This window comes from Hemiscyllium ocellatum, chromosome 5 (assembly GCF_020745735.1).
Source record: "Hemiscyllium ocellatum isolate sHemOce1 chromosome 5, sHemOce1.pat.X.cur, whole genome shotgun sequence".
Lineage (NCBI taxonomy): Eukaryota > Metazoa > Chordata > Chondrichthyes > Orectolobiformes > Hemiscylliidae > Hemiscyllium > Hemiscyllium ocellatum.
This window is the reverse complement of record NC_083405.1, coordinates 38,715,607-38,736,336: the sequence shown is the minus strand read 5'-3', so window position 1 is coordinate 38,736,336 and position 20,730 is coordinate 38,715,607. Positions and strand designations below refer to the sequence as shown.

The following is a 20,730-nucleotide window of genomic DNA, read 5'->3' as shown; positions in this document are numbered from 1 at the left end:
CTGTTCAGCCTCTCCCTATAGCTCAAATCCTCCTACCCTGGTAACATCCTTGTAAATCTTTTCCTAACCCTTTCAAGATTCACAACATTTTTCCGATAGGAAGGAGACCAGAATTGCCTGCAATATTCCAACAGTAGTCTAACCAATGTCTTGTACAGCTGCAACATGTCCTCCCAAATCCTGTACTCAGTACTCTGACCAATAAAGGAAAGCATACCAAATGCGTTCTTCACTATCCTAACTGTAACTCAAGGAGCTATGAACCTGCACTCCAAGGTCTCTTTGTTCAGCAACACTCCCTAGGATCTCACCATTAAAATGTATAAACCCTGCTAAGATTTGCTTTCCCAAAATGCAGCATCTCGTATTTATCTGAATTAAACTCCATCTGCCACTTCTCAGCCCATTGGCCCATCTGAACAAGATCCCATTGTAATCTGTGGTAACCTTCTTTGCTGTCCACTCCCCCTCCAATTTTGGTGTCATCTGCAAACTTACTAACTGTACCTCTTACGCTCACATCAAAATAGTTTACATAAATGACGAAAAATAGTGGACCTAGCACTGATCCTTGTGGCATTCCAATAGTCACAAGCCTCCAGTCTGAAAAATAACCCTCCACCACCACCCTCTGTCTTCTACCTTTGAGCCAGTTTTGTATCCAAATGGCTAGTTCTCCCTGTATTCCATGAGATCTAACCTTGCTAACCGGTCTCCCATGGGGAACCTTATCGAGAGCCTTACTGAAGTCTACATAGATCACATCTACTGCTCTGCCCTCATCAATCCTCTTTGTTACTTCTTCACAAAACTCAATCAACTTTGTGAGACATGATTTCCCCACACACAAAGCTATGTTGACTATCCCTAATCAATCCTTGCCTTTCCCAAAACATATTCATCTGGTCCCTCAGGATTCCCTCCAACAACTTGCCCACCACCGACATCAGGCTCACTGGTCTATAGTTCCCTGGCTTGTCCTTACCACTTTCTTAAACAGTGGCACCACGTTAGCCAACCTCCAGTTTTCTGCCACCTTACTGGTGACTATCGATGATACAAATATCTCAGCAATGCGCCCAGTCATCACTTCCCTAGCTTCCTACAGAGTTCTAGGGTACAACTGATCAGGTCCTGGGGATTTATCTACTTTTATGCGTTACATGACATCCAACACTTCCTCCTCTACAGTATGGACATCTTTCAAGATGTCACCATCTATTTCCCTACATTCCATACCTTCCATGTCGTTTTCCAGAGTAAACACGGATGCAAAATACTCTCTCCCATCTCCTGCGGCTCCATACAAAGGTTGCCTTGCTGATCTTTGAGGGGCCCTATTCTGTACCTAGGTTGCCCCTTTGTCCTTAAGGTATTTGTAACCACACTTTGGATTCTCTTTAACTTTATTTGCCAAAGCTACCTCATGTTCCCTTTCTGCCCTCCTGACTTCTCTCTTAAGGGGGTGACTCGTGGCTCAGTGGTTAGTACTGCTGCCTCACAGCACCAGGGGCCCAGGTTCGATTCCAGCCTTGGTCGACTGCCTTTCTGGAGTTTGCACATTCTTCCAGTGTCTGCGTGGGTTTCCAGCCATTCCTTTACATGCGAACATCTGCCTCCAATCAGCTTCTGAAAGTCCTTGCCTAATACCATCAAAATTAACCTTTCTCCAATTTAGAATTTCAACTTTTATATCTGGTCTATCCTTTTCTATCACTATTTAAAAAATAATAGTGTTATGGTCGCTGGCCCCAAAGTGCTCCCTCACTAACTGCTCAGTCACTTTGCCTTGCGCCTTATGTCCCCAAGAGTAAGTGCAAAACTTGACCTTCTCTAGTAGGTACATCCACATATTGAATCAGAAAATTTTCTGGTACACACTTAAATTCTTCTCCATCTAAACCTTAACACTATGGCAGTGCCAGTCTAAGTTTGGAAAGTTAAAATCACAGATAACAGAGATCTCCTTACAAACTTGTTTATCAATTTCCCTCTGACTATTAGGGAGTCTAGAATACAATTCTAATAAGGTAATCATCCCTTTCTTATTTCTCAGTTCCACCCAAATAAATTCCCTGGGTGTATTTCCAGGAATATCTTCTCTTAGTACAGCTGTAATGCTATCGCTTATCAAAATGGTCACTTCCCCCTCCTCTCTTGCCTCCCTTTCTATCCTTCCTATAGCATTTGTATCCTGGAACATTAAACTTCCAGTTCTGTCCATCCCTGAGCCATGTTTCTGTAATTGCCATGATATCCCAGTCCCATATTCCTAACCAAAGGGTCTCTATCCATGCTATATGTCTCTGACTTTACGAGGGAGCTACCCCATAAACTTAAAACAAAAAGCACTGTGAATTACTCTTAGTAATGCTAGTACAGTAGCACTGACAGAAACTTGAGGTTTCCACCTTATAACCAGTAAAACAAGTGTCAAAACATGGTAAGAAAATCCATTAACATTAACTTTCAGCACAGAACGGTCCAAGATCAAATTTTAGAATTATGTATTGCACATTAAAAGATATTCTTTAAATCTTATTAATTACAACACATGACAAAAATAGACAAGAATATCCCTGTGGTAATTAGTGATATTAACAGTTTCTATCTCAACAAAACAGAAACCCTGTACTGATAAAGAAGCATTACCATTTTCTTTATCCTTGTGTTTGCTTTAATTACATTTAGCTCAAACCGTAGAAGCTCCACTTGCTCTTGAGAAAGTTCTTGGTAACCTTCTTGCAATGATGTCATAAATGCAGGGGCATGAGAAGATATGGTATCCCGAACAGATGTGATAGTGTGATCAAGAGTCATTGAATTTGGTCCCGACAAACATTGAGAGTTCTGGCAAAATAAAAGAAGACTTGCATTTATGTAGCATCTTTTAGGAGTAGCTGACTTTCCAAAATATTTTATTGCCAACAAAGTGCACTTTACAATTGTATATAGTGTAGTTTTCATTAAAATGAATCTGCAGTAATTGATTTTGAAATTTAAAACAAGCCAAGATTGCTCCTGTACTTCGAACACGAACAGAGATTCTGTAGCGTTTTTCATGATTGATATTTATTTCTGTAAAAATGCTGAACATGAAAGATGCAGAATTTCTCCATTTGTTTCTAGTTCATGTCTGACATGTCAATTGAGCCCTTTCCCTCAATTTGGAATATGAGGATCTTTCTAATCAACACCTCCAGGTTTCCCAGGATATCCTGCATGTTGTCAGTGGAGGAGTGATCCTGGTCAAACACAAAGGCTGCATGGGCACCATGTAAAATGCCTGCAACAACGTGAGTGGCTGCTGCTCGAAGACAGAAGGGTAGGTGATCTGTTGCGTTTCCAATGGCTCATTGTAAACTCCTCAAACTGGGTGGTATTTCTACCTCTGGGTGGAAGGTGTGATAATACTATGGCTTTCAGAGGTGTATCTTGTCCTAGGTTTTTTTTGTGAAGAAAGTTTGAGAGTGGCGCCAAGCAATCTAGTCAGAGCCCATTAGGGTAAACAGCTTTTGAGGTCTTGGGTTTTAAAAAAAATTGTCATAATACAAGCAGCCTGAATGGTTGGGTCAAGTTCCCATAGAACCAGAAGTTTTAGTTTTCAGTAGAGGTCGCTAGGGTCTTGAAGTTTGGTTTGGAAGCTGTAGTGCACCTCTTCCTCTTGCTGAGTTTTCTTTTGATGTTTTACCTCTTTGATTGGAGAATTGCCTGCGAGACAGTTTATTTTTCTAAATTTGCTTATGCCAGGAGTATGTTCTTCAATGTTACTATATTGGAACAGTTAATTAGCAGTAGTTAATGTTTGTGCGAAGATTTGTAGCTCGGGTGCTCGTTGTAGTGGTTCTGTTCGCCGAGCTGGAAGTTTTTGTTGCAAACGTTTCGTCCCCTGGCTAGGAGACATCATCAGTGCTCTGGAGCCTCCTGCGAAGCGCTTCTTTGATGTTTCTTCCGGTATTTATAGTGGTCTGTCCTTGCCGCTTCCGGGTGTCAGTTTCAGCTGTCCGCTGTAGTGGTTGGTATATTGGGTCCAGGTCGATGTGTTTGTTGATGGAGTTTGTGGATGAATGCCATGCCTCTAGGAATTCCCTGGCTGTTCTCTGTCTGGCTTGCCCTATAATAGTAGTGTTTTCCCAGTTGAATTCATGTTGCTTGTTGTCTGAGTGTGTGGCTACTAGGGATAGCTGGTCGTGTCGTTTCGTGGCTAGTTGGTGTTCATGTATGCGGATTGTTAGCTGTCTTCCTGTTTGTCCTATATAGTGTTTTGTGCAGTCCTTGCATGGTATTTTATAAACTACATTAGTTTTGTTCATGTTGGGTATTGGCTCCTTTGTTCAAGTAAGTTGTTGTCTGAGCGTGGCTGTTGGTTTGTGTGCCGTTATGAGTCCTAAGGGTCGCAGTAGTCTGGCTGTCAGTTCTGAAACGCTCCTGATGTATGGTAGTGTGGCTAGTCCTTTTGGTTGTGGCATGTCCTCGTTCCGTGGTCTATCTCTTAGGCATCTGGTGATAAAGTTGCGCGGGTATCCGTTTTTGGCGAATACCTTGTATAGGTGTTCCTCTTCCTCTTTTTGCAGTTCTGGTGTACTGCAGTGTGTTGTAGCTCTTTTGAATAGTGTCCTGATGCAGCTTCGTTTGTGTGTGTTGGGGTGGTTACTTTCATAGTTTAGGACTTGGTCTGTGTGTGTTGTTTTCCTGTGTACCCTTGTGGTGAATTCTCCGTTCGGTGTTCTCTGTACTATCATGTCTAGGAATGGGAGTTGGCTATCCTTTTCTACCATTCCTTGTACCCTTGTGGTGAATTCTCCGTTCGGTGTTCTCTGTACTATCATGTCTAGGAATGGGAGTTGGCTATCCTTTTCTACCATTCCTAGACGTGATAGTACAGAGAACACCGAACGGAGAATTCACCACAAGGGTACACAGGAAAACAACACACACAGACCAAGTCCTAAACTATGAAAGTAACCACCCCAACACACACAAACGAAGCTGCATCAGGACACTATTCAAAAGAGCTACAACACACTGCAGTACACCAGAACTGCAAAAAGAGGAAGAGGAACACCTATACAAGGTATTCGCCAAAAACGGATACCCGCGCAACTTTATCACCAGATGCCTAAGAGATAGACCACGGAACGAGGACATGCCACAACCAAAAGGACTAGCCACACTACCATACATCAGGAGCATTTCAGAACTGACAGCCAGACTACTGCGACCCTTAGGACTCATAACGGCACACAAACCAACAGCCACGCTCAGACAACAACTTACTAGAATAAAGGAGCCAATACCCAACATGAACAAAACTAATGTAGTTTATAAAATACCATGCAAGGACTGCACAAAACACTATATAGGACAAACAGGAAGACAGCTAACAATCCGCATACATGAACACCAACTAGCCACGAAACGACACGACCAGCTATCCCTAGTAGCCACACACTCAGACAACAAGCAACATGAATTCGACTGGGAAAACACTACTATCATAGGGCAAGCCAGACAGAGAACAGCCAGGGAATTCCTAGAGGCATGGCATTCATCCACAAACTCCATCAACAAACACATCGACCTGGACCCAATATACCAACCACTACAGCGGACAGCTGAAACTGACACCCGGAAGCGGCAAGGACAGACCACTATAAATACCGGAAGAAACATCAAAGAAGCGCTTCGCAGGAGGCTCCAGAGCACTGATGATGTCTCCTAGCCAGGGGACGAAACGTTTGCAACAAAAACTTCCAGCTTGGCGAACAGAACCACTACAGCAGTAGTTAATATTTTGTTAAGCATTTTGATAGAGTAGTAGTTAAACCGATAATTTAACTTTTATTTTGTCTGCATTACAACAATAGTGTAAAAATTAAGTATGTTTTGCTTAATGTTGAATAGTTTGACCAATCAAATCGTATCTGTAATGCAACACCATACTCCAACCTATAAAATGTCAAAAGGATGTGTCGGTCTGCTTGTCTAGTCCATAACAATTTGAGGTTCTTGTCTGATCAAAACCTCTAATTCCATATTGAGTATAGGATTATTGGACTCAAAGGCAGTGAGTGGTAAGCATTGGTGCCTTTTATTGTGGGTGTTGCATTTGGTTGGTTTGAATAGGGTGTCCAAAGGCTCTTTCAGATGCTAACAGTTTCCTGGAGGTGGTCGTAGTCATTTTCTCAGTCGACAATTTTAGCACTCATGCAGCTTTTAGAATTGCCAGGCATGCGATTGGAATCTTAAGAAATGGCTAAAATTAAATTGAAAATGAAGCAGCTTCAGCATGTGGGCAGTATGGTGGCACAGTGGTTAGCACTGTTGCCTCACAGCGCCAGAGACACGGATTCAATTCCCGCCTCATGCAACTGACTGTGTGGAGTTTGCACATTCTCCCCGTGTCTGCGTGGGTTTTCTCCGGGTGCTCCGGTTTCCTCCCACAGTCCAAAAACGTGCAGATGTTAGGTGAATTGACGATGCTAAATTGCCTGTAGTGTTAGGGACAGGGGTAAATGTAGGGGAATGGGTCTAGGTGGGTTGCTCTTTAGAGGGTCGGTGTGGACTTGTTGGGCTGAAGGGCCTGTTTCCACACTGTAAGTAATCTAAATCTAAGTAAATCTAAGAAAAAGAAATGAAAAGTTTGAAATACGATTGAAAGTAGAGGAAAAGCAGAATGAAAGAATAGCTCTAGCAAAGTAACAGAAAAGGAAACGATGGCCCGAGGAGAAGAAAGGGAGAAAGTGAGTTTTTGAACTTCAGAGGTTAGGACAAATCTCAAAGGCAACTTAAAATGGTAAAGGTAGAAGTGAAAATTAGGAGTAGTAATGAGGACAGTGATGGAAAGCAATCCCATCATAGCTAAAAGCCTGGTGGGAAATTTGTTTAAATATGTCCAAGTGTTGCCTAAGTTCTATGAAAATGACTAAATGAATGAAATGGCCAGTGACCATGTGGTTTATTGATCCAAAGTTGGTATGTGGAGCTTATAATGTGCTTGCATCACTGTCAGAGATGGTACCTGGGGAGTATAATGAGGTGAAAAAAGCCATTTTAAGTGCATACTAGAAATGACCAGAAACTTACAGATGTTTCAGGAATTCTGAGGGACCTTGGTCAAACATGCACTGAGTTGAAAATATCAAAAAAGTAATTTTGATAGATGGCTAATGGCATTGAAAATAGATCAAGCATATGATGCTCTTGGGGAGACAATTTTTTTGGAGATCAAACATTCACTTCCTGAAGTAGTGAGAACTTATATGGAAGAGCAGAGAGTTAAGACTGCAAGATTAGCAAAAGAAATGGCAGATGATGGAGATGATTCATAAATCAACATTTGGCTTCCAACATCAATTTCAATCTGTGAGGGATAGAAACTGGGGAAAAGAGAAATCCTCAGGTGGAAAGGGAAAAGGAGATCTCATTGAAGATAGTTAAGGTAGGAGGGGGAAAGAGAAGTCAAAAAGCTCAGTTGTTTTCACTGCATAAAGCAAGCCATATGAAGTCATAGTCTGGTTTAGAAAAAGCACAGGGAAGATGGGTGTGGGCAAACAAGATAAGCAAGTGTGTTGAGGTGGTAAAGGAAAGCTTAGTGGAAACTAAGAAGCTGCAAAAGAACGTACAAACTGGTGAGGGGTTGATGAGAAGAAATTGCGAGATCTCTTTAAAGAATTTACTTTAAAGAATGAGGTGATGTTTACTCAAGTATACCAGGAAGAACAGGTAAAGAAATCAAAATTTAAGAGAGATATGGGATCAAGTTATTACTTGTTGAAAGATGAGGAGATATATAATTCATAAGGAGTACAGCAAATAAAATATGTGGAATTCGTGGTGAGAACAGCAGTTTTCCATTACAGAAGTGAGCTTGGAGGGTCCAGTGAAATGTGGTGAAGTACTGGCACAAGTAATAGAGAAATTCTCTGTTCCAGATAGATCCTTGGTAATGACGGTAACTGGGTCACAGGTGGAAGTGATGCCTACTATGATTGAAAAGCCAGTGGACTATCAGGCAACTGAAGTATTATAGCAAGTGTATCCTGAGACTTTTTCCAGACTTTGTGGTAACAAAGCCACAGGTGAAAATAGGAGGAGAAATCAAGGAGTAAAGACAAGCAAGTTGAAGTTCAATTATCAGAAACTATGTTTGATCAAATGGTTGAGAAAGATAACAAGAACAGACGGAGGAACAATCTGGAACTTTTTAGTTCAGAGAAATTAGCTGAATTACAACACAAAGATGAAAAACTAAATCAATTGTATCAAAAACCATACTCAGAAGAAGAATGGAAGACTGATTAGGGATAGTCAACATGGCTTTGTGCGTGGGAAATAGTGTCTCACTAACTTGACTGAGTTTCTACAATAAATAATGAAGAGGATTGATGAGGACAGAATGGTGGACGAGATCTATATGCACTTCAGTAAGGCATTTGACAAGGTTCCTTCTGATAGACTGGTTAGCACGGTTAGGTCACATGGAATATAGGGAAAACTAGCCACTTGGATACAGAACTGGCTTAAAGGTAAAAGGCAGAGGGCAGTGGTGGAGGGTTGCTTTTCAAACTTGAGGCCTTGATTCCTGTGGTGTGCCAAAAGGATCGGTGCTGGGTCCACTGATTTTCATCATTTATATAAAATGATTTGGATATGAAAATAGGAGCTTCAGTTAGTAAGTTTGCAGATGACACCAAAATTGGAGGTGTATGGACAGTGAAGAAGGTTAACAGAGAGTACAACAGGATTTTGATCAGATGGGCCAGTGGAGATTAATTTAGGTAAACGTGAGGTGCTGCATTTTGGAAAGGCAAATCAGGGCAGACCTTATACATTGAATGATCAGGTCCTGGGGAGTGTTGTTGAACAAAGAGATGGTGGAGTGCAGATTCATAGTTCTTTGAAAATAGAGTTGCAGGTAGATAGGATACTGAAGGCGGCATTTGGTATGCTTTCCTCAATTGGTCAGTGCACTGAGTGTAGGAATTGGGAGGTCATGTTATCGCTGTACAGGAAATTGGTTAGGCTACTTTTGGAATATCGTGTGCAATTCTGGTCTTTAAGCCATAGGAAGGATAGTGTGAAACTTGAAAGGAATGACAAAGATGTTGCCAGGATTGGAGGTTGAGGGGTGACCTTATAGAGGTTAATAAAATCATGAGGGACATGGATAGAGTAAATAGACATGTTTTCTCCCCTGGAGTGGAGGAGTCCAAAACTAATGGGCATAGTTTTAAAGTGAGGGGGGCAAGATTCAAAAGGGACCTGAGGAGCAACCTTTTCATGCAGGGGGTGGTGTGTGTATGGAATGAGTTACTAGAGGAAATGATGGATGTGGTACAATTACGGCATTTAAAAAAGGTTATCTGGATGGGTATATGAATAGGAAGGGTTTGGAGGAATATGGGCCAAGTGCTTCCAAATGGGACTGGATTAATTTAAGATATCTGATTGACATGGACGAGTTGGACCAAAGGGTCTGTTTCCATGGTGTATATCTCTACGATTCTATAATAGATGTTTAGCTGATTAGTGATTCTGAACAGAATTGCGTTACAATGTTAGATAAATCTTATTCTGTACTGACAATATAATGAGTGGATTCTGATTTAGCATTTACTAAAGTAAACAAATAACTGCATTACTCTACACTATACCTACATCAAATTAGATCTAAAGTTTTTCTTCAATATTTTCTTCCTGATTCAATTTATCAATAATCTTTCAACTTAAAAAAATGAATAACATTATACATAAATTGTACTAAAAGTAACATAGTGAAATTAAATCAGTTTGCTTTAATAAACATTTTTTCGACAGCTGCATCTGCTGTCAGGTTCAGACAGCCAAGTTAGTTTTGAAACATAAGAACAGCCCTCAGAGTGTTAATCAAACAAAGTGAAGATTTATTAATTAGACCAGTTTATAAAATAATTCTGACCTGCTCTGAAGAAGTTCCAGTTCCAAGTTCAGATTCATAAGAACTACCAAAGTAAAGGCGCCAGATGTTAGGGCATGGATCGTCGGGTAATATTTCACTGGTATCCAGATAAACTGGAGACTGTTCCAACCATCTTTCTCCATCCCCTGTGGACTCATCAGAACCATTGCTGTGATTCAAGAAGATCATGGAGGATAGACTCATATCACTATCGGAACCTGAACCAGCATCCTAGAGCAAAGCAACAAAGTTGTATTTTGTTACTGCACTACACATTGATCCATCTCATATGATCGCACTGTTCAGATTGATAAATTATGGAAAAATGCTAATTAACATTTGGAAAACTATTCTTGCTGGCACAAAAATGCTACCTGTGAAATACGCATCTTTGAAGAAAAGCAACTATAAAATGGTATGATCAACCAGGTAAATAAAATACAAAATATACACATTAACAATATAAAGATTTACTTGTTGACACAGTGTTAAGTGCCAAGAAACAACAAGAAAGCAAAACAGTAGTCATTGTTTAGTTCCTGCACAGCAAAACTTAAAATTTTTTTAGGTGATGCAGAGCTCACCTACAAAAGAAAAAATAAACATGCAAAAAGTAGCAACAAGAGAATTTATCCTCTGCAAACATTTAATTGAAGAAAGGTACTTCTAAGTATATCCAGGAGATCTGAATCGCTCTAACTATTTTGAAAATAGAGACTGGATTACTGCATAGTCAAACGGGGGCAGTTTATGTCAAAGCAAGTCAAATCTACCTCCATTCACAGTAAATTTGAATCCTGATTCTAGATAGCAAATTTGACTGTCTACAACCATCTCTGTCCCCTACTCAAGGATGATGTCTGCTTAGGGTTGAGTGTTTCTGACATGGGTCTGCATCTGTCTAAGTGGGCTGATTGTTATCTCCACGTCTCTCAGCATGCAGGACAGGATATCCCTGAGATAGAGGGATCCGGAATGCAGGATTGCTATCTTTTCACTGCTACTCTGCCTCATCAAGGTGTTTGGTCTCAATACATGAGCAAGTTGTCACCATTATGAACAAACAGTAGCAAGCTTCTCACAATCCTTAACATCAATGCTGCTACCCTTCAAAGAGGCATACTGATTACAGCTGAGGTGAAATGTCATTTTCCATTTTTATACAATTAGGGAATTATGACAGCGCATCCAAGTTCTTATTCTAGACGGCAAAATCACATCCGTGGATAATGGAACAGTCTTGCCTTTTCAAGGTGGTGCTGCATCTTGCTTTGGAGCACTGCTTACTCCCTCAGCTGCCTATTCCCAAGAAGGCAACACTGTCACTTTGGAGACTTGAGGGTTTACGATGACTGCAATTGTTCTGAAGTGGAACAGGCTATTATTACAAATGAGGAGAGTTGAGGGTATCCTGAAAAGCACTGCTCAGCTGCAGATTCTGCTGTGCAAAGCCACCTCTGTTCCAACATCCTTCATGCATCTGCTATCTGTATATCCTTGACTAGGAACTCCCAGTTTCATTACCTTGTCCCCATGGCCAATTCTCCATCACCACAAACCTCAGCAAATGAACACTGATGAAAGTGTGTGAATTTGTTAACTTGGGAACTGTGGGACATTATCATTGTACACACAACATTGGGTTGGGGGTCAGATTTCAGCAACCTGTTCAGCTATGCCGACAAGGACCACCTTGCCCCTGGTGGGTTCACCCACATTCTGAATTGTGGAAATGCACTCTCTCTTTTTATCAGACCTGCCATTGAGGACTACACTTGTCTGACGCATCCCTGCCACGCCCCATTACACATCTTGACTTTGCTGCCATAGTTGGCCAGAGCAGAAGCAAGGTTCTCCAAACTGCATTGCTTAAAGGATCACCAGAGCACACAAGCGTCTGCATCACATAATGGGTTCACAGAAGGCACAGCAGACAGCAGAATGTGGGTCACATCATTATTAGGCCTGCAATATATGCATCCACAGCCACAGGCAAAACAAAATATATTCAAGTTTAATGCTTTTCCACTTGATGCACATACCCGGAATACGGTGGATGATATGGTGCTGTGAACTGCATCCAGCTGGGCATTGCAGAGTAAAGCTTTCAAGTCAGCTCCGGTAAAGTATTCAGTCATGGTTGCTATTTGCTGTAAATCAACATCATCTGCCAAGGATAATGACTGGCTCAAAGCTTTCAAGATCTCAAAGCGTGCTACCTGAAAAGGGGAGAGGAAGGATATGTAACATGTATTTTAATGTAAAAAATTCAAAAGTGAAACAGAGTGCACAGTGCATAAGAAAATATTACTGGTCCAGTACCCACTTCAACAATGTGATGACAAGGCAAACTTGTCAAGAACTTGGATGGTGTACATTTTAGATTCTTTGCTTTCAATGGAAGCACCTTCCTTACATCAAATCCATGTTAAAACCATGTTTTTATCATGATGTATACTACATAAATAATACACAGCACAATACCAGTTTGCTTTTAGTATTTGGAATATCATAAAATCAGTAAAGGCACAATTGGAAAAGATGCATTATCAAAAAAAAACTTTATTTGTTACTCTGATTTGGATAAAGCAGAAAGCTGTAACTTAACTATTATTGTTTTATCTGTGCAGTGTGCATCATCTTCAAAGGGGAAGAGCAAAAAATTACCAGGGATCTGGATTTGAGATTGCTTCATAGTAACTAATCAGACAATGATAATTTAAAATAAGAACATCTCTATACTGGTTTGATACAGCTAAAATTGAACCATGTAGGTTCATAAAATCTGGTTTGTTCCAAGGTACTTTAGATCACCATTTGAGGACCACAAATTCTCCTCAAACTGTTCCACATATCCATATTAGTCAAACCAGACAAGCAACAAACAGTAGCTCCAGGAAACTGTGCAATTTTACCTGGTTAAGTAATAGAAACACTTGTGCAAAGCTGGTGAGCTGACAGTTTTGGCTCTGCTAAATTATGATCTCTGATCGGTTGAATCAATTTCTTCAAGATAGTTGCACAAGTAAAGCTTCTACAGATAGATGTAGAGCTCTTCAGGCACTTGTTTCATTGACTCAAACATATTGACAAATTTTCTAATGTATCAAATGTCAACTGGTCAACTATCTGAAACATTGAAAAGTTGCGAATGTTCCAATCAACTTTCCTAAATAACAGCGTCCATAGTGAGGAAGAATTATGCTTTAATTATTTACACCAAAAATATCTAAATAATCAAATTTCCTGCATGGATTGCACCATAAATATTGTACAACTTCAATACCTGATCTGGAGGAGGGCAGTATACAGATTTATCTAAACGACCTGGCCGTAACAGAGCAGGATCGATCAAATCTGGACGACTTGTGGCAGCCAACACATAAACCCCTGTAGACAATATTGTTAGTGATTACTAGATAACTACTACTTTGGCTTGATCAGAAGAGAAAACTCAGTTATCTACAATTAACTAATACTTATTTTAAAAAATTAATTCACTTCTCAGCTTTCAGTTTAAAAAGCGCCTCAGTTTGAGAAGTCATAAGAGGTCATCCACCAATTGTTCAACAAAAAATGAAGATGGTGCACTTAGCAATACCCCACTGGAATTAATCCAATGATGTGGGTCTGATTTGAATTCAAAACAGGATTTCCTTTAAAGAGCGAGCATATCCATTAATCACAAAATAAAGCTCTGAAACTGCAACTAAAGAAAACATTTGCAATTATATAGTGTCTTTCACTGCCTCGGGCCCAAAGCACTTTACAATTAAGCATTTTTGAAATAATGCAGGAAACAAGATAGCCGATTTGCACTCACAGTAGGATAGAAATGTAATAACTTATTTTTAGTAATGTAGTTTAAAGAGATAAATATTGATGGGACTCCCGATTTTCTATTGAATAGTTCCATGTGAAACTTTTGCATCCAATAAGTGCATCTGCAACATTTTTGCCTCAATATTTTGTTGGTGTCAGCCTAAATGTTTTGCTCAAGTCATACAGAGCTGGAACATAGAATCTCACTCAGACAAGTTTGTGGCACAAGCTGACACAAACTGCTTCAATCAGCAACTTCAATATACATTTCACAGACTCTCAAAAAAATATTCATCGGAAAGAAGGCATCCTCCTATATCCCATTATTAATTCTCTTACATACATTTTATCTATACCTCTTAAATGCACAAAGTAGTCTGTTTCTATTTGTCCAATTTCAACCCATCATAACCGTGAGCATCTCTCTCAAATTACCCCATAATTTATAATCGAGTTCAGTGCTGGAAAAGCACAGTAGGTCGAGCAGCATTCAAGGAGCAGGAGAGTCAACATTTCAGGTATAAGACCTTCATCAGGAATGAGAGGAGATCCTGATCTCATCTCATTCCTGATGAAATGCTTATACCTGAAATGTTGATACTCCTGCTCCTTGGATGCTGCCTGACCTGCTGTGCTTTTCCAGCACCGAACTCTCAACTCTGATCTCCAGCATCTGCAATCCTCACTTCCTCCTCCATAATTTACAATACCTTGTAATCCTTCAACTCCATCCAGCTGTGTTAGCAGTTGATTGACAACTCTGTCAGTTACACCAGTGTTGTCATGACCACGACGAGGTGCAATGGAATCAAACTCGTCAAAGAAAAGAATGCAAGGTTTAGCAGCCTGTGCCCTAGAGATCAAAATGTAGAAGAGAAAATTATTTTATTTCTTTGAATTCACATTTTTAAAAACTCATTTAAACTGCATGTAAGAACATAATACTTACAGAAGTGTGTTAAGTGCACACAGATGTTTTAATGGTTTAAAAAAAAAATCAGTCAGAAAAGTGACAAGGACAAAGCTGTGTAATACAGTAAATATATGCCAATTTTTCCAGTTATATGATGATACAGCATTTCCAAATGTAGTCACAGAAAAGCCATGATGTGGCAGTGCCAATGTTGGACTGGGGTGGACAAGGTGAGAAGTTACATGACACCAACTACAAGCTTTCAGAGCACTGCCCCTTCGTCAGGTGAAGTGCTGCAGTTCACCTGAAGGGGCAGTGCTTTGAAAGCTCGTGATTTCAAATAAACCCTTTGGACTACAGTCTGTTATCATGTGACTTCTGATAGAAAAGCTGCTAAGCCATCAGATCATAGGGAGCCTCTATTGCATCAACTGGGATTGGAGAGTTTTTCAGCCAGAGCTGAAAACAGGATTACTTTCACTTAAGCAGTAGAGGCAGTGTGCAATTAGGAGCAAGTGGATGCCACAACCAAGATCAGATCTGAGCTCTGTAGTCCTGCCACATCCAGAGGTTGATAATTGAACAACTTTGAGAGGATGAAACAACTCCAGAAGTGCAGAGATGATCCATCTGAGCCTTCTCCTGAGATCTTTAGTACCACAGAAAACATCCTTCAGTCAATTCAGTTCACTCCAAACTGTATCAAGAAATGGATGAAGGCAGTGGACACTAATGTCTTGACAATCTTCTGGAAATAGTACTGAAGACATACTCCAGAATTAGCTGCACCACTTAGCTAAGCTGTTGCAGATACAACATGCATCTGCTCAGCATTATGGCAGTACAGTAAATATATACCAATTTTTCCATTCTGTAACAATACAGCATTTCCACACCCCCTGCCCAACCCTATCCCACCCACAAACCACTGCCGTCAACATTAATTCCTTCCACCAGAGATGCACAGCATCAACATAAGGAAACTGGTGGAGTCAATGTTGATTCTGTGTGGTTGGAGGGTCCCAAGGTGGAAAATGAAGTGGTCTTCTTCCAGGTGTTGGGTTGCTTGGATTTGGCAGTGGAGGTGGCCCAGGACTCGAATGTCCTTGGCGGAGTGGGGGGGAGAGTTGAAGTGGTCAGCCTTAGTGTGGTGAGGTTACTTGGTGCGTATGTCCCAGAGACATTCCCTGGAACATTCAGCGAGTTGGCGTCCTGTCTTCCCAATGTGGAGGAGACCACATCGAAAGCAACGGACACAGACAATGAGATGTTTGGATGTGCAAGAAAATCTCTGCTGGATATGGAAGGATTCTTTGGGGCTGTGGGTGGAGAGGAGGGTGATAAGTGGACACAGATTTGACATTTCTTGCGGCAAGGGAAGGTGCTGCGAGTGGAGGGTGGGGGCATGGACCTAACAAGGGAGTTTCAGGGATTCTGTCTGGGACACATGCACCAAACAACCCTAATATGTCCTGTGGCTGACCACTTCAACACCTCCCTCCCACTCCGCCAAGGACATGCAAACCCTGGGCCCCCTCCACTGCCAAATCCAAACCATCCGATGCCTGAAGGAAGAACATCTAATCTTCTGCCTTGGGACCCTCCAACCACACAGTATCAACACCAACTTCACCAGTTTACTCATCTCCCCTCCCCCCTACCTCATCCCACATCCAACTCTCCGACTTGACACCACCCTTGAACTGTCCTACCTGTCCATCTTTCTTCCCACATCACCCTCCCCTCTGACCTATCATTACCCCCTATCTGCATCAACCTATCGCCTTCACAGCTAACTCACCCCCAACCTCCTATTGACCTCCCATTCCCCACCCCCACATTCCTGACAAAGGGCTTATACCCGAAAGATTGATTCTCCTGCTCCTCGGATTCTGCCTGACCTGCAATGTTTTTCCAGCACCACACTTTTTGACTATGAAGGAAAAACACTGGCTTGTCACTCTCTTGGCAAGTCACGAAACTGCAGTAATTAACATAAGAGTATTTGGCTCAGATTGAACATACTTGCTGAAAACATCACGAATTGCCTGTTCACTTGCGCCAATGTATTTACTCAGCAGTTCAGGACCCTGTAGGGGAACAAAGACTGGAAATCAGTGAAATGAATTTATTCAAATAGTCATTAATCTCTACCTTGATGGTTTTATGATTTTGCTCCAGTGCATCAAATTAGGAATATCAAGAATTTCTCAGTTCCAGATTTCTAAATTCTATGGTAGCACTGCAACAGATTCCTTGACATCTGTAAGGCGAGGAAAGTGGTGATGTATTGGTTTTGTCACTCAGCCACTGTTCTAGAATCCTTGGGTCAGTGCAGATTTGTGTGGGCCATAGCAGATGGTGAAATTTGAACTTAATTAAATATGGGATTAAAAGCTGGTCTATTGGCAACCACATAAGCATTCTTAATGATCGCAAAAATCAACGTGGTTTACTAATGGTCACTATACAGGAAACAAATCTGCTGGCTTCTTAAAAACCCTCAAATAGCCTAAAGAGCTAACCGATCCAAGGGCAACTAAGAATGAGCAACAAATGCAGGCCTTGCCAGCAATGCTATCATTCTACACTGGAATAAAGGAAAAAAGTGCTTAATTTGTAACACAAAGTGGTAGAACACAGATCATACTGTATTATGAAGGCAAGCTCTGCACCTTAAAAGAGAAAGCAGGCAGATCTTACTATAGGAATGACAGAAGAACGGGACGAATATTATGGGCTGCATTTTACGTAGCACTTAAACATTAGTCTTAGTGGTCTTGGCCTTTGAGTCAAAGGGCTGCAGATTCAAGTCCAATTCCCAAGAATTGAGTACATAATTTATGCAGACAATTTTGTACATTTGTGCAGTATTCCTCAACTTTGTGTCATATTATCCTTTGAATAAGTTGTGAAACTGAAGCTTTCTCCTCCCTCAGATGCACAAGTCCACAGAACACTAAAGAGTTCTTCCTGATGCCCTAATAAATAACCATCCCACTACCAACACAAAAAACATGTTATTTAATTTCTACTTGTTTGTAAGTTAGCTTTTCTGTTTACTACAAGAGTAATTGCACTGGAAAAGTACTTAATTGGCAAAAAGTGCCTTGGAGCACTCAGCTCATGGAAAGTACTGTAGAATCAAAAGTTTTATACCTTAATGGCTGATTATAGAAATGTGAACATCTAGACCGGGAACAAATTTTCTCCTCCACCTTCTAAAACATGTCCTTATTATTCCCTTTATTTAATAGGTATGTATCATATTGGTAATATTACTGAATCAATATACCAAAAGTCTGGACTAATTATCAAGAGGCAGAGGGTCATGAGCACACCACAGGCACTGGAGAAACTTAAAATCAATTACTCCAATAAATCTGGAAATAAATAAGATCCTTCCAGGTATGACGGTCATGAATCTCCTAAATTATTATTTGGCTCATTACATGCTTTTTGGAAGGAAATCTGCCATTCTCACCGAAACTGGCCTGCACGGGACTCACTGTTAATTACCACCTCAGCTCAGCGAAGTTAGTAAATGGTAATTGGAAGGAGGTTTCCTTGACCATGTCTGACCAAATGCTGTAAGAGTTGATGAAATGTAGGCTCCTGGAACAGAATTTCATTCTGAAGTAGCATAGCATGCCAATAGTAAAGTAAAATAAGAATAAAACATGATAGATTACACTCCAGCAACTTAATTAAATGATCAGGTATGAAACAGGGCACATCCATCCCCACTTGGACCTGCACATTTCTTCACTAACGTCTGGGAATTTCTGCCAAAGGGGGATCTGTCCCACAGACTAGTTAAGCCACAGCCTGATATGGTCAAACTTAGAAGTTGGAAGATCAAACTTACAGTAATGTCCTGAACTCCTTCAACACCGTTGCACAGTATGTCCTGTCCTAGCTGCAGGACAGGCCAACAAGAGGCATACACATAGTTTTATAGAATCAGGAAGAAAAGGAGCTGACATCTCATCAAATCTCACAGCACTAAGTCAGACATGGGCAAGGAAACCCTTTCTAACTACCAACTACAACTCCCTCTCATCAGAAGAATAAGTACTCATCCATATTGATCATCATTTAGAAAAAGCACACAGAACAACAAGGGCACTATGTACACTGGACAGGGGCATGAAAGCCCACCATTTAAAGTGACTGAGCAGCATTATTCTTCTCTATTCTTTGAAGGACAAAGTCATCAGAGAGGACTGCTACAAGTGTGGAGAGAACCAATATAAATGGGAAAAACCTGCTTAACCTGTCCTCAATTTATCTACCACCTGTCCATGACAGTATTGACAGCAGTGTCCACAGCATAATCCTTGAAGGGATGAAATCTTGTCTCCACAATGAGCATACCCTCCAATTATTACTATACTGAAAGGATAAATTCAGATCAGATCTAACAGTTTGAGTGAGCATCTGTGAGGTAATGTAGGCCATCAGTCTATCATCTCATAGCCCAGCATATCCGTCACTATTACAATTAGGCCAAAGAATCCAGGAGTGGTTTGATAATTTTCAAAGCACTTGCTGTGCCTGGCCTACCTAACATGAGGTACTGTACCACACAGGACTATAAACATGCTAAACAGAATGAAAAGATCCCACAACCAAAAAAAAAGATCAAAGCATAGCCAATCCAATTGAACAGCAATGGTCAATTAATAAACGAGAGCTGGTTGCTTCAGGAGCATTTCCATTCTGAACGCTGGCACAACCCAGCACATGGGCACAAAAGACAAACTAAAGGATATGAAATCCTGAAGTTTGCACAATTGATCCACATTGGCCTTCACCAAATGTCCCCAGCATCACAGATGCCAAACAATTCAGTTCGCTCCATTTGATAACAAGCTTAGGGTACAAATAACTGTGAACCATGCTAAAGTGGTGAAACATAGTCAATACCTTGGCAATGTTCTGTCTACAAAAATAATATAATGAAATCTAACCAGTTATTATCAACCTAATCGTTCAGTCGTTAGTACTATCAAGCTGTACTGACTTGGTGATAATCTGCTCACTGAGTCAATTTGAGTTCTGTCAGAGCCACTCAGCTTCAAACCTCTACAGTCTTAATTCAGACGTGGACAAGAATTATATTTCAGATGAGGGTGACAGCTCCTGACATCAAGGTAGCATTTGACCAAGCATGACATCAGGAACATCAGGCAAAATTAAAATCAATAAGAATAAGAAATCTCCCCACTACCTGCAGGTACATACTACACAGGATGATGGTCATGACTGTTGGAGACCAAATATCTCAGTACCAGAAGGTTGTTGTAAGTGCTCCTAAAGGCATTGCCCTCGGCTCAATCCTTAAATGATATAATGGAGGGGACACCATTATTCAGAGGTCTTGAGTCAGGTGGGATGCTCGCTAATAGTTGCTAAGTTATTGTTTCTATTTATAACTCCTAATGATGCAGCCTATACACACATGCAGCAATACCTAGACAGTACTCAGGCATAGGCTGTTAAGCAGTAAGTAATATTCACACACATGCAATTACTGATCAATGAGAGAGAACCGCACCAATCCCACTTGGTATTCTAAGGCACTACTGTAGTTTATTACGGACCAAACCACAACCCTCAAAACCTTTCAAGGAGATAGCCCAGATCCTAATTTTGCTAGTTGTTTTAAGCAGAAGTAAAGCGATGTTCCAGGAGAGAATCAGCTGGTCAAACCACTTAGTGTTAAACAAAAGAAGAATTTATTTACAAGACTACTGAATGAAACACGAAGAACAGAAAACAGAATACCAAATAACCTATCCTATCCGAAAACCCAACCAATCATCCCAATTAATGATGCTGTGCCAAAATACTTGCAACAAAACCCATAAACATCCTTTGGTACAAAAGGTAAAATCAAACACAAGTTCTTACATGACTGAAGTTTGAGAGAGAGTATCTTGTTTTTGAACCAACCAGCAGCTTTTCTACACAACTATGTTAAAATAAACTCAGAAAAGCTGACCTGGGAGAACGGGTCACTCCGCTTTCATTGTACAAGTTTTTTAAAAAC

General features: G+C 40.7%; 1 protein-coding gene across 2 annotated transcripts in view; it reads right to left on the bottom strand.

Annotated features, from left to right (window-relative positions):
- pex1 (peroxisomal biogenesis factor 1) overlaps nt 1-20,730 on the bottom strand; it is a 101,746-nt gene that overhangs the window by 8,483 nt on the left and 72,533 nt on the right. For both annotated transcript variants that reach the window (XM_060824671.1, XM_060824670.1), the window contains 6 exons: nt 16,701-16,765; nt 14,473-14,615; nt 13,227-13,330; nt 11,983-12,159; nt 9,941-10,171; nt 2,653-2,850 (listed from right to left, as the gene is read on the bottom strand). In XM_060824671.1, coding sequence (XP_060680654.1) covers nt 2,653-2,850; nt 9,941-10,171; nt 11,983-12,159; nt 13,227-13,330; nt 14,473-14,615; nt 16,701-16,765 — 918 coding nt within the window. The remainder of the gene's footprint in view (nt 1-2,652; nt 2,851-9,940; nt 10,172-11,982; nt 12,160-13,226; nt 13,331-14,472; nt 14,616-16,700; nt 16,766-20,730) is intronic.